The sequence below is a fragment of the Seriola aureovittata genome, chromosome 11 (genome assembly GCF_021018895.1).
Source record: "Seriola aureovittata isolate HTS-2021-v1 ecotype China chromosome 11, ASM2101889v1, whole genome shotgun sequence".
Classification (NCBI taxonomy): domain Eukaryota; kingdom Metazoa; phylum Chordata; class Actinopteri; order Carangiformes; family Carangidae; genus Seriola; species Seriola aureovittata.
This window is the reverse complement of record NC_079374.1, coordinates 15,328,678-15,341,194: the sequence shown is the minus strand read 5'-3', so window position 1 is coordinate 15,341,194 and position 12,517 is coordinate 15,328,678. Positions and strand designations below refer to the sequence as shown.

The following is a 12,517-nucleotide window of genomic DNA, read 5'->3' as shown; positions in this document are numbered from 1 at the left end:
AAAGTTCATATTAAGCAGTACATCTCTGACAAAATACTTATGGAGATTAGGCTACTAAAAAGAAATTAAGAGCCGACTGTAGTACCACAGAGAACACATTATGATTTATCTGTAATAAAACCACTGAATATCTTTTCAAATTGCTCTGAAGGCGCATTTGCATGAAAAGAGCAAAGTCTCATTTCATAGTGCTCTGTCACTTCTTCTACAAAGACCTTCCACATATCCATCTTTTCTAAATGTGCAATGCATGAGTGATTTATCAACCATTACTGAAAAAACACATTACAAATATTTTTCAGCATTCAAACACACTGTAAATACAACATAGCACCGGTGGTGGAATGCATGTACTTTTACTTTTGATATTTCAAGTACAGGTTACCAGTAATACTTTACCTGAGTAACATTTTCAGTCAGGCCTTGTACTTGTAAAGGAGTATTTTTATATTGCAGTACTGTTACTTTTACTTTAACTTTTTCAAAAAAGGAAAAAGGCTCTGAATACTTCTTTCATCACTGCACAGCACCATAAACATTTATGTGTTGAAAATGTATTGTTTTCTTGTCACTTCACTGAAATTCACTGTTCCTTAGCTTGAGTCACCAAGGACTTCTGGCTTCTAGGCACATTTCAGCATTTTAATTCTTTGTTTATATATTTTTAGGGATATATTTGTCAAAGGCCTGTTGCCTGCATTTGACATTTGTTTATTCAGCACTGTTATCAGTTCTGTATATATGGATATGAACATAGTCAGTAGGGACTTGAAGTGTTTTTATTAATATGAACTCTCATTTGACTTCTGATGAAAAAATTACCAAAATGTTAAAAGATGGCATGGCACTGCTTGCATTGGTCATTTACATGCAAAATAAATTAGCTTAATTTTGTATTTGTGTTTTTGAATTTACTGGTTACTAAACAAAAAATGTTCAGTACAGTAATTCCTTAATTTCTACATACGCCTAAATCATTACTTTAAACTTTTTGTTATTCAAGGGGTTCATGTTAAAACATACCAGATAGAAACATTCCCCTGTAATTACTTATCACATTTGAGTATTAGTGGCTTAAGAAAACAAGACATTTAATTTTCTCATAATATATGTGAAGAAGCTTGCAATTCTATAAATGAATGCTACTAGGCCTGCCCTTTGATTCAGTAGTAATATTGACTAAAAATCCATATTGAAGCCAAGTGCATAAAAAAATATAATTTGGCCAGTTATGCCTCAAGTCTGGACTAGAGCCATTACGGATCCAGTTACTATCTGGGTCGTGACATTTCATTATAGACTGGACTTGTCAAATCACAAAATGGTCTTTTTTTTTTTTAGTTCTTCTGTTTTTTAGTTACTGCTACTACTTGTTGACTTTATTATACATTACTTGCGTTATATTTTTGTTAATACATTGTTAATGTAGTTTTTTTATTCAGGATACAAAAAATATAGGTTATGTCAAGATTCATGTAACACCGATTTGTTCACTATTTCTAACTAACTAACTAACTAACTAACTAACTAACTAACTAACTAACTAACTAACTAACTAACTAACTAACTAACTGACTAACTAACTAACCAACCAACTAACTAACTAACGTATTAACTGACTGACTGACAGTCACCACACATCAGCGGAGCAGCAGCTGTGCTCTAGGTTTTAATAAATAGCGACAAACCGTTTCCATAGCAACGTGAACTGAAGTTCCAAACAGCAGCAACGGTCCGTGCAGATTCTTACTTTCCTGCCAAAATGTATTCAGAGTAAGTAAAGCGTATCTGAATTTACTCAGAACTGCATTTCAACTCTTTATCCAGAGTAGTCAATGTCGTCACTTGCAATGTGTGTTTAATTTAATGCTTGAATAAACCGGCAGTAGTCAAGTGATGTTAGCTAACGTAAATGCAGCTCGTACAAGCTATCATCGGAGAAGTTGACAGTGTACCGGGTTTTGTTTCCGTTTCCAACAGAACATCCCCAGTACTCATGAATAGCGATCTTCAACCAACAAAATCTGGCAAGTACAACTGACCTAGTTTAGTTACCTCGCGATGCAACCTGCATAGCTATCGTCAACAGTAACACTATTCTGCTGGAACCTGTTGAAGAGATGCTACCACCACTGTGCCATCTACTGGGGCAAGAGTGTGGTGGTGCTTGGCAAAGTCCAAATTAAGCAATAGATAGAAATTATTATTTTTTCTTTCGTCATTTTGTCTGTGTGTTTCAACAGATGTGAAGACGGGGTACAACGCAATAAATAGCCACATCTCCCAGATTCCAGGACTGTCCCCAACCATCAGGACTCTTACCCAGGAGAAAACCCGAGGGCGAAGAGCCGGCGTCCTGGAGAGTGACTCTGACTATGTCAAACTTGCAAAACAAGGAGGGCATAAGGGTAAAGCCATCCTGTTGCCTTATATCTACACATGTCGTTCTGGCTGGTTAATACTTCTTGCCTACTTTTATTTTCTCCCCCTTTTTTTCTTACTTGTTAAACAGGACTTTTGTGGCATGAGGAAACAATTGCCTCTAAACCCAATTCTTACAAACCTCCAGACTGGTTCTACACTGCATCAGGGGACAACAGCAAACCAAGGTACTTGTAACATTGGTCTTATTATTATCATGCATACTGACATCTAGTCAATTTATTATTAGAAAATACTTCCACCTCCATTACTAAAACCATTATTTGCTGTGAATACTACTACTTCTAATGCTGCTACTGTAATGATAGTCATGCTACTAAATTATTACACATCTGCTGCCTTTGCTTCTACTTGCTCATGTTTTTGTGACTGTTAATATTGCTACAGTACTGTAAAATAGAAGGAACAATAAAACAGTAACAATCAGCCACTCTTGTTACTGTTTATTCTTTGTTATATATTTCAAATATCATTTAAGTGACACATTTCATATACCTGTATTGCTTTTTTTCCAACAGCCCCATTAACAGTGAAGAGAAAAAAAACCCTAGAGTTTTTCAAACACTAGAACCCCCCTTTGGGACTGACAATATGTCATCCTGGGAGAGAGAGCACAGCAGCAGCAACGGCAAAAAGAAGGTAAACAGAGTAATGCCAGTCATTTAGAGAGTAATTTTGCCACAATATATTCTGTCTCAAGTTCTTTTGTTATGACCTCATGTGACTAAGTTAAAGGCTTTACTGTTACACACTTCATTTAGTTGTTACTTGATTAGGCACACCTACTTTTTGGTTCAGGTACTTGTTTGAAGAAATGGAAAAAAAAGATATCCTTTTAATATTTACATTCACAAAATGACTACCAAACACTGTGGTTTTGTTTTTGGTACTGCAGAACAACGACATTGATTGCAGCCAGATGGAGAAATTGCAGTCGCCCGACCAGTATCATGCGACCAGCAAATTCAAGAGGATGTAAGTTCATGTGATCACAAGATGGTGCTGTTGTTCTGTGGCTTGTGTCACAGAATGCCACAGTCAGAAACAGCATTGCACAAAATAGAATAGATTTATGGACCTGTGATCTTAATATGTCAGACCATATCAGTCATTTTGATTGGAAGTATCTGAATAAAAGGAGTACATGGTTACTGGAGTCATCTACTAAGCAGCTACATTATTATACATACTTGACCTAACAATAATCTATTATGAGTAGTTTTTGTAATTAAGTATGGATATATATTCTTTATACATTCCTCTAAATCTGTACTTAGATAGTATAATCAAGGTTTGTTTGCTATGATGAATGTAAGCAATTTCATAATCTGCAGGAAATTTGCATCAGTGTAAATTAGTACTTATTAGCATTGCAGCACATCAGATATGGCTGATCCATATTTCAAAATCTGGGTATTTAAGTGGGCGTTATCAGTAAATCTTAGACCATATGTCTCCATGTAGTAGTGACTAATCAGAAACGCACATGGGCAGATTGCACACTCTGGTCAGACTAAACAGCACACAGAGCAATGGCTTCTGGACATTTACCTGTGTGTTTGCTTTGGCTCACAGCTGGTCTGTCTGCTGTGTGTTTCCTGTAATTTGGGAAAATATTATTGTGAATGTCAAACCTCAAATAACCTCAAGTACAATTCTACAGAGACCAGACAGAAAAGACTAAAGTCCTAGAATATGTATGGTTATGGTACTATTTGTCAGTAAGTTCAAAAAGAATCTGCTACAAAAAAAGTTATGTAAGTCCTTCAATCACATTAGTCAAACAAGTAAAAATACCATGAGTTATTTTTGATTTGTGCAGTGCAGCGATCATCAACACACAGTCTTGTGTAAGATACTGCCTTTGTAAATTTCCTGACAAAAGACTGACTGACTGAGTGAAAATAATCATTTATCACCCTTTTTTCCTTTATTTTATCTAAGATAAGAAGGCCAAATCTAAGATTACAACACTTGGTCTGAAGGATAGTTATGCAGAATTGGTTGTGCGGTGTAAGATGAAGAGAAATCTAATGTGAATACCAGTTGTTGACTCTGTGTACTTTGTTAGAGGATTACATTTGTAATGAGTAACCAGAGTTTGTTTTGATATATAGTGTTGGAAGGATAGGGTCCATATTTGATGTTTAAACTGTGTCTGCTGTCATCTCTTTATATATCAATCATAATGACAAAAATTATTACATTAGATTTGTATATCTGGTTTTGATGTTCTTTAAAATGCTAATTTAAAATTTGATGTCTTTGGTGTTCTCGCAGAATATTTGACAAGAAACCAGCTCCTGTCGACATGTCTAAGCTGTTGAGCTTTGGTTATGCAGAAGACAACAAACCAATAGCCAACACTGATGTGTCAAGTAAGTTGCACAGTTAAAATCTTCCTGGTCGCCACAAATCATTTCCTTTTTCATTATGCTATCAAAATTTGCCTCTAGTATAATAGAAGGAAATTAAACCAAGCTGTTGAGCAGGGTATTTATTGATTTTATGACTCAATCTGTGGATATAGTACATCATGAAATGTTCACAAAATGTGAGGTGTGAAACTTTTAAGGTTTCAACCATTAAGAATTTATGGTATAGTGTAGAGATTGTTAGTGAATTATATGATAATGATTAGGTGAATGACTCATCTGCTTGTATATATTTCCATGTCAACAGATTAGAAGACTGCCAGTGCGTGGAAAATTCAGATGCTTCCAACAAGGATATTTGCCATCCTCTCCTCTGACAACAATAATTTCTTTACCCCTTCATGCTGAGCCACATCAAATATTTTACGTAGTTTCAATTGTGTTGTCATATCAGATGGATTACTCAAGTGTGAAAGTGTTTCACTGAATTAAAGCTAGGACCTTGTATTTATTGTGCCTGTTAGTGGTGCCTCATTAACTGCATTCCTTAAGTTAGGAAGGCACCAGTTAACCCTGTGTTAATTTTTTTTTTGCTGTGTCCTATAACTCTGTAAAAGGCAGCTTTCAGGAATAAAAATAAAATTAATATGATTCAAAATGTTTCACAATCTTTTTGACTTGCTCGCAGAAGCTGAAATTTGAATAACACTAATAGTCCAAAAATTTATGACAATTTATTGTGTCATTGTTTGTGAGTTACAACAATGTGTTTTAACCACCCTCGGAAGCCAAAGGCAAATTTCCACATCCATGGACAACAAAGATTATTAATATTGTCATCATTATTAATTTTTCTAGGACACATTAAAAGTGTAAAATTGCTCTTAAAGTAAATGATACAATGCACAATTTGATTTAGTTGATTTTTGCAAAATGTACTCTGAACAAACAGCATTTCTGTTGGTTGTGTGTCATTGTTTTGACATGCCAATGTGTTGCATGTCAAAGTCAGAGGTTATCACAGTGTTCTTTGCGAAATCTGAATGTCATACATATAAGTTATGTAACATTCTATCGTGTTATGTAGAGTGGTACACCACACCATTCGTTTCGGACTCTCACTGCTGGCAGTGGCTGTGATTGAAAAGTATTTTTTGCTTAGGAAGGTTCCTAACTGAGTGAAATGACCTGGAAGTATCTAAGTGGCAGCTATGATAAGAGCTGGTTGAATTCTCTAAATGATAAGGAAAGGAGATTCCGTGCTTACTATCTCATCTCCTTTAGCTTAGGAAACACTGGCCCTTCCATAAAGAAAAGGAAAGGTGAAAATACAACATCTAAAACGATGCACAATTGTAATTTTACCACGTAAATGTAGAAACAACAGAGCACCTGCTTTATGCTTGTGACACGATCACAAAATTTATGGAAATCCTTGTATGATTGGCTGAGTTCCAAATCCATAAATATAGATTTCTTCTTTTTCAAATCCAGTTAGGAGCCATAATGAAGAGCAAGCATATTGAATTTCTAGTCAACACTATTATCATTGTGACAATATACTATATACATAAATTAATTTCATGTCTGAATATAATTTATTATGCCCTCTTCCTTATTTCTATTGAATACATTTTTTAACAGCTAAACTCTTTCCACTTGTAAATTTCTTTTTACATCTTATTTCAACATTTCAATCCTGTTTGTTTTGTTTTTGTGGTTTGGAAAGGAGTATTTAGCGTCCATCCGTCATTATGAATAAAGTTGGTTTCAAAAAAAAAAAGCCTAGTGAATGTGCAGTCAGATTCTCTCTACACCGCATTTGTCTTTTCCTAAGTCCTTATGCATTCTCCTTTACATCTACCGAACTGATGACATTTTCCATTGAGGTCAAGTAAAGTGGTTAGGAAAGGAGATTATTTATTCACTTTTTTAACCATCTTGCACAACCTTCCTGACGATGTTAAAGGTTTAACTAACCCCATCAAACTTACCCACAGACTTTGACTCACTGGTTTCACTTCTTTGAAAGAAAGATTTGAGCTGAGAGGAGACCTCCAGTCCACTGGGGGCAATCCACTTCCTGTCCTCATACAAAATGTCATCCCAGCCCGGTGTTGAGCTCCAATGAGGAAGGTTCAGCACTTCCTGAGAGAAAAGAGGAGATAGTGGAGGTGGCCTGCACGCATTCCCTTTAGGAGCGACAGCACCACTTTAGGGAGGGAAGATGCATCTACTGTGATCTCCTAGGGCATATCCTGTCAGCATGTCCATTAAAAGGCGAGGCTCATCAGTGAATGGAGAGTAACTGGGGAGTCGAACTTCCTCTACTTCAAGACCCTCCTGAGAGCTGACCCATGCCTCGCTCACCAGCTCTAGTTGCAGTTCTCCCATCTCCCCCCTGTTCACTCCTTCTCAGAGTCCCCTGATGTGTCTGACGTTCCCTCTACTTGCCTAGATTTGAAGGAGGTTTTCATCAAGGCCCCTGCTACATCCCCACCACTTCATACACAATACGACTTGATCTCCTCCCCGGGGCTTCTTCTCCCAAAGGCCGCCTCTGCTCCCTGTAGGGAGGCCATGAATCAATACATCCAGGGCTCCCTAGCTGTTGACATCATCCACCCTTCTTCATTTCCTGCTGGTACTGGATTTTTCTTTGTGAAGAAAGACAAGACTCTGCGGCTGTGTATCAACTAAATAGGCATCACCATTAAAAGCAAGTACCCCTCCCACTCATCTCCTCCACCTTTGAACTGTTGCAAGGAGTCACCATTTTCACTATGCTTGATCTCAGAAATCCATATCATCTGTTTTGCATTAGTGAGGGGATGAGTGGAGGACAGCCTTCAATACCCCTAGTGGCCATTATGAGTATGGCATATCTGGTGATACCTTTTGGACTTGGTAATGCTTAGTAATGTAGTCTTCCAGTCCTTAGTGAATGATGTTCTTTTAGATATGCTTAACTGCTTTGTGTTTGTCTTTGCTTTGTGTTCTTTTCTAAGAGTGAAGACGAACAAGTGCAGCTAATCCTTCAGGTTCTTCAGCAACAGTTGGGGAACCAGTTGTTTTTCATGGTGGAAAAGTTTCACCAGCAGTTCCTGGGATTCATTTTGTCATATGGAAACATCCAAAGGGACCTTGCCAAGGTTCATGCTGTTGTTGACTGGCTGATATCCACTGGCCGCAAGCCATTACAGAGATTTTTGGGGTTTGACGTTTTATATAGCGGCCCCTTTACGTGCCCTCACATTCCCTGGTTCTAAGTTTCTGTGGAACACTCAATATGAAGAGGGATTTCAATAACCTGAAGCACTGGTTTGCCCCTTCTCCCATCCTCACGATGCCAGACCCCAAGCTTCAATACATCGTCAAGGTTGACGCCTCAGATGTGGGCTTTGGGGAAAACATACCCCATGTGCTTTGTTTTCCAGAAAGTTGTCTCCAGCATAGGAATTATGTTGTGGGTAACCGGGAATTGTTGCAGTCAAGTTGACATTGGAGGACTAGAGACACCGGCTGGAGCAGGCTGAACTGCCATTCCTGGTATGGACAAGGAGAATCCGGATTACAATTGAACAAGAATCTGGTGTATACCAGAACAGTCATGAGGCTGAATTCATGCTAAGCCAAGTGGGCTCTGTTTTTCAATCATTTTAATTTCACCCTCTCTCATTGCCCCAGCTCGAGGAGCACCAAGGGACTTGGGACATTGAGAGTAAGGTCTCCTCAGAACCTAGTCTTTGTCCCAGTTCCACTCCATCCACGGATGCTGCAGTGGGGTCATTCATCCAGGCTCAGCTGCCATCCAGGGGTAAGGCAAAGCATTAGTTTCCTGAAGCAGCGGTTTTGGCCTTCTTTGGTGGAAAATGTGGGGGAGTTTGTCCCAGCCTGACCTGTTTGTGCTCAGAATAAGACTTCACTACAACAACTTTACGGACTGCTTCATCATCTATCGATGCCACAACAACCCTGGTCCCACACATATCTTTGGACTGTAAGACTGGTTTGCCCCAATCCGAAGGTAACACTAGGCCAAAGGTCAGACTGAGCATTACAATCTGGAGCTCAAGACTGGTCTCAGATGTTTAGTTTCCCAGAATCAATTCCTTTGGAGTCAACTGTTGGTATGGATTGAATATGCACACAATTCTTTTCCTGTTTTCCATCACTGGTCTGTCTCCTTCTCAACACACTGGACATTCTGTCCTTATGTCTGTCATAATGCATATATTCTGTTTTATTTTGTAATGCGCATCTCTTTTCTTGTTTCTTTTTCTGTCCTCATGTGTTTCCCTTCCTTAACCAGCCACACCTGTTGCAATTTGCAAATCTTTCACCGGTCCTAGATTATTCTCATAATCATTCATGTGTATGTATACTTGCCTATTTCCCATGCTTCCATGCCAGATTATCTTTGTTCACTTGTGTTTGCTTTCTTGGTCTTTCCTAGTGTTTCTTTCTGTAGTTTTGCCTTTTTAGTTTCCCTGGTTGATGGGATTTTTGCCAGTTCCCTGCATGCATTTACTGCCTTTGTTGGACTACCTGTATATGACCTTAAGCACCATCATTAAAGATTTTGCCTTTTTGAGCTCAGCCTTGTTCCCATCGAGTTTCTCTGCATCTGAGCCTTTGTTTTGTTCCTACCAAAGTTGTCACTAGTTATTCATTAGCTTCATATTGGCAGACATTACAACACAAGCTCACGGTTTTGTAAGGTTCAGTCATAACAGTAATTCACGTCACATTAGTTTTTTTCATTGCCATTGGATGTGGTTTTGTTTTTGAATGAACTGAGCCAATCATTTTTCACATGTTTGCTGTTTGTTTGAGGCTGTCGGAATTTTTTTTTTGTGAGCACAGGGACAGATGCTACTCCTCTTCATGGAACCAATCAGTGGCAAGGTCAGAGGTCACCACTATATAAGCTCTGCAGTCAGACATAACTCTTATTTTAATAACAACTAGCAGCAGCAACAAGTATCTGGAGGATTTACACTTGAAGACATTTTACATATACATTTTTGATTTCATACTGTCTCCTGCAGTCATGGCCCAGATTTTACTTAACCGTATGGGGAATGACCACAATGAGTATATCAAGTAAGTATTTGGGAGCCTCAACTAAACTTTTGTTGACTCTTTTCTTCTTGTTGCTCTTCAAAAGAGCATTTTTCTTCATATGTCTTATGTCATCGTGTTTAATAGACTATTCAGAGCCTACACTTAGTGCAGCTAATGGATTTGCTTGAGCGTTCTGTATCATACATTAATATGTGGCACTAAATTGTTCTTAGACCAAGTGTTCAACTGAAAAATCCCTACTTGGACACCATGGAAGAGGATATTCTCTACCACTTCAGTTTGAGCACCAAGACTCACAACCTTCCAGAAATGTTTGGAGATATTAAGGTTTGTGAAATTAGCTCAGATTAAAGAAAATGATTTTGGGTATCCAACTCCAAAAGCTAGAAAACTAAATTCAGGTATCCTTGCTCTCTCTCTGTGTTTTCCATAGTTTGTGTGTGTTGGTGGCAGTGCGACTCGCATGAAGGCCTTTGCCCAGTTCATCCACCAGGAGCTGAAACTACCTGGAAGCCCAGAGGAAATAAGAAATATCTGTGAGGGGACTGATCGCTATTGCATGTATAAAGTGGGACCAGTGCTGTCTATAAGTGTAAGTATTCCCTAAGTTTCAATGGTGGATGCATTGTGCATGTGGACTTTACTAATCATTCATTTCTGTAAGTAATAATTATTTCATGGATGTTCAAAAAAATACTTCCATCCATTGTACGTATTATAGCATGGCATGGGCGTCCCTTCCATATCCATCATGCTACATGAGCTCATCAAACTGCTGCACCATGCCCAGTGTCATGATGTGGTCCTCTTTCGCCTTGGAACATCTGGTGGAGTCGGTAAGAACAGTTGTTGTGTTAAAGGTGACAGAAAGCGTTAGCTTTACCTTTCAGAGTGAACAGAATTCTTCAAGTGATGCATGCCAGTACTCCATTATTCTGGGTATCAGACACGACTATAATATAGCCCTTTATTGTCTCTAGGTCTGGCTCCAGGGACGGTGGTGATCACAGATAAAGCAGTGGACTACTCCTTCCGTCCCCAGTTTGAGCAAGTGGTTCTTGGTAAAGTTATCACCAGGAATACTGAGCTGGATGAAGGAGTGGCCAATGAGCTTCTGCAGTGCTCTTCGGAGCTTCAAAACTTTCCGGCAGTGATTGGACACACCATGTGCGCCCATGACTTCTATGAAGGTATAAACAGGATGTCATGTTCAGGTTGTTTGTGATCATATTTGGTATTCACCTACAGCACAGGCAAGAACCTCAGCAGGTCACATACATTGCTCAGATGGTGACAGATCCTGTTCTATGTCTCTCTAGGTCAAGGCCGACTGGACGGGGCTCTCTGTTCCTTCTCTCATGAAGAAAAACTAGAGTATCTGAGGGAAGCTTACGAGGCGGGAGTGAGGAATATTGAAATGGAGTCCACCGTGCTTGCTGCTATGTGCCGTGTCTGTGGCCTCAAAGGTATTGTTTTGTTATAAACATTCACACATTCACACTTTTACATCCTACTTTGCGTACCATCCTTAGCCTACTTTGATACTGGTAAATAATGACATAATTAATTACATAAGTTATATGTCATTATTATGCATAATGACATTTGTAGAAAATAGATGTAGAGAATAGATGACATATGCAGAAAAGTGTCTTGTCTCTACTGACTGATTCTGATTTGACTAACATGAGAACAAAGGACATGAGCTTATACTAAATGACTGTTGACTTATTTATTTTTTCTTCCAGCGGCTGTGATCTGTGTTACATTACTGAACCGCTTTGATGGAGACCAGATCACTTCCCCTCATGATGTGCTGGTGGAGTACCAGCAGAGACCTCAAGTCTTGGTGTCCCACTTTATCAAGAAACGCCTGGGATATATTGTCTGAGACACCTTCATGTTCCATCCCTAGCACAGCATTCCCAAAAGATTGTATATAGCTTTGACTGATATGAGGATATGTAAATGTACTGTACTTAGCATGTTAATATTACACACTTATTTAAAAAGTTAAGATTATTATGATTTCTTTGATGCTTAAATATTGTTGTTTATGTAAGGTAACAGTAATTTTCTAAATATTGTGTTCTGTATGTTGATTTGACATCAACTTGTAACTGCCAAGAGAAGTCGAAGGTTTTTCAAACTCTTGTACTTTATTTGCGTGTTTCAGCTTGTCACTGGGGTGAAGGACAACTGATTACATTTTGGGGGTAACCCAAGTCTATTGCATAATTATTTTAGCTATAACTACAAATCTAACAGATATAGAGACTATTCCAAATCCTATGGGGATGCGTTTCTCCTCTTATATGCTTGTTAGATGAGAAACACTTATTATATAACTTAGTATTTTCTCTTATGATACAAGAAGAGGAAATTACCAGGCACATTATGAACAGGCACTGAACTAGTATATATGAATGTACAGAGAGGTCATTTTCACCTGTTGGATGTACATGTTTATGCAGTATCATTACTGTATTCCTGTAGCGTATAAAACCTGCAATAAAGGTAAATAATAGTAATTGCACTGTATCATGTGGTGGTCAATACTGTAGCTGCCAATAACGGTTTTCTTTGTACAGTGTGAACTGTCCAACTGTGAA

At 38.4% G+C, this 12,517-nt stretch overlaps 2 protein-coding genes across 2 annotated transcripts; both read left to right on the top strand.

The window, feature by feature from the left end:
- Nucleotides 1-1,654: 1,654 nt before the first annotated feature.
- On the top strand, nt 1,655-5,468 carry LOC130177657 (uncharacterized protein C7orf57-like). The gene is made up of 8 exons (XM_056389557.1): nt 1,655-1,773; nt 1,981-2,027; nt 2,244-2,408; nt 2,513-2,609; nt 2,961-3,081; nt 3,338-3,417; nt 4,723-4,820; nt 5,125-5,468. Exons 1-8 carry the CDS (start codon nt 1,763-1,765, stop codon nt 5,127-5,129), a joined length of 624 nt encoding a protein of 207 aa, XP_056245532.1. The 5' UTR covers nt 1,655-1,762; the 3' UTR covers nt 5,130-5,468.
- Nucleotides 5,469-9,790: 4,322 nt separating this feature from the next.
- On the top strand, nt 9,791-12,446 carry upp2 (uridine phosphorylase 2). Its single transcript, XM_056388559.1, has 7 exons — nt 9,791-9,923; nt 10,118-10,232; nt 10,339-10,497; nt 10,627-10,741; nt 10,886-11,095; nt 11,225-11,371; nt 11,654-12,446. Exons 1-7 carry the CDS (start codon nt 9,871-9,873, stop codon nt 11,794-11,796), a joined length of 942 nt encoding a protein of 313 aa, XP_056244534.1. The 5' UTR covers nt 9,791-9,870; the 3' UTR covers nt 11,797-12,446.
- The last annotated feature ends 71 nt before the right edge of the window (nt 12,447-12,517 follow it).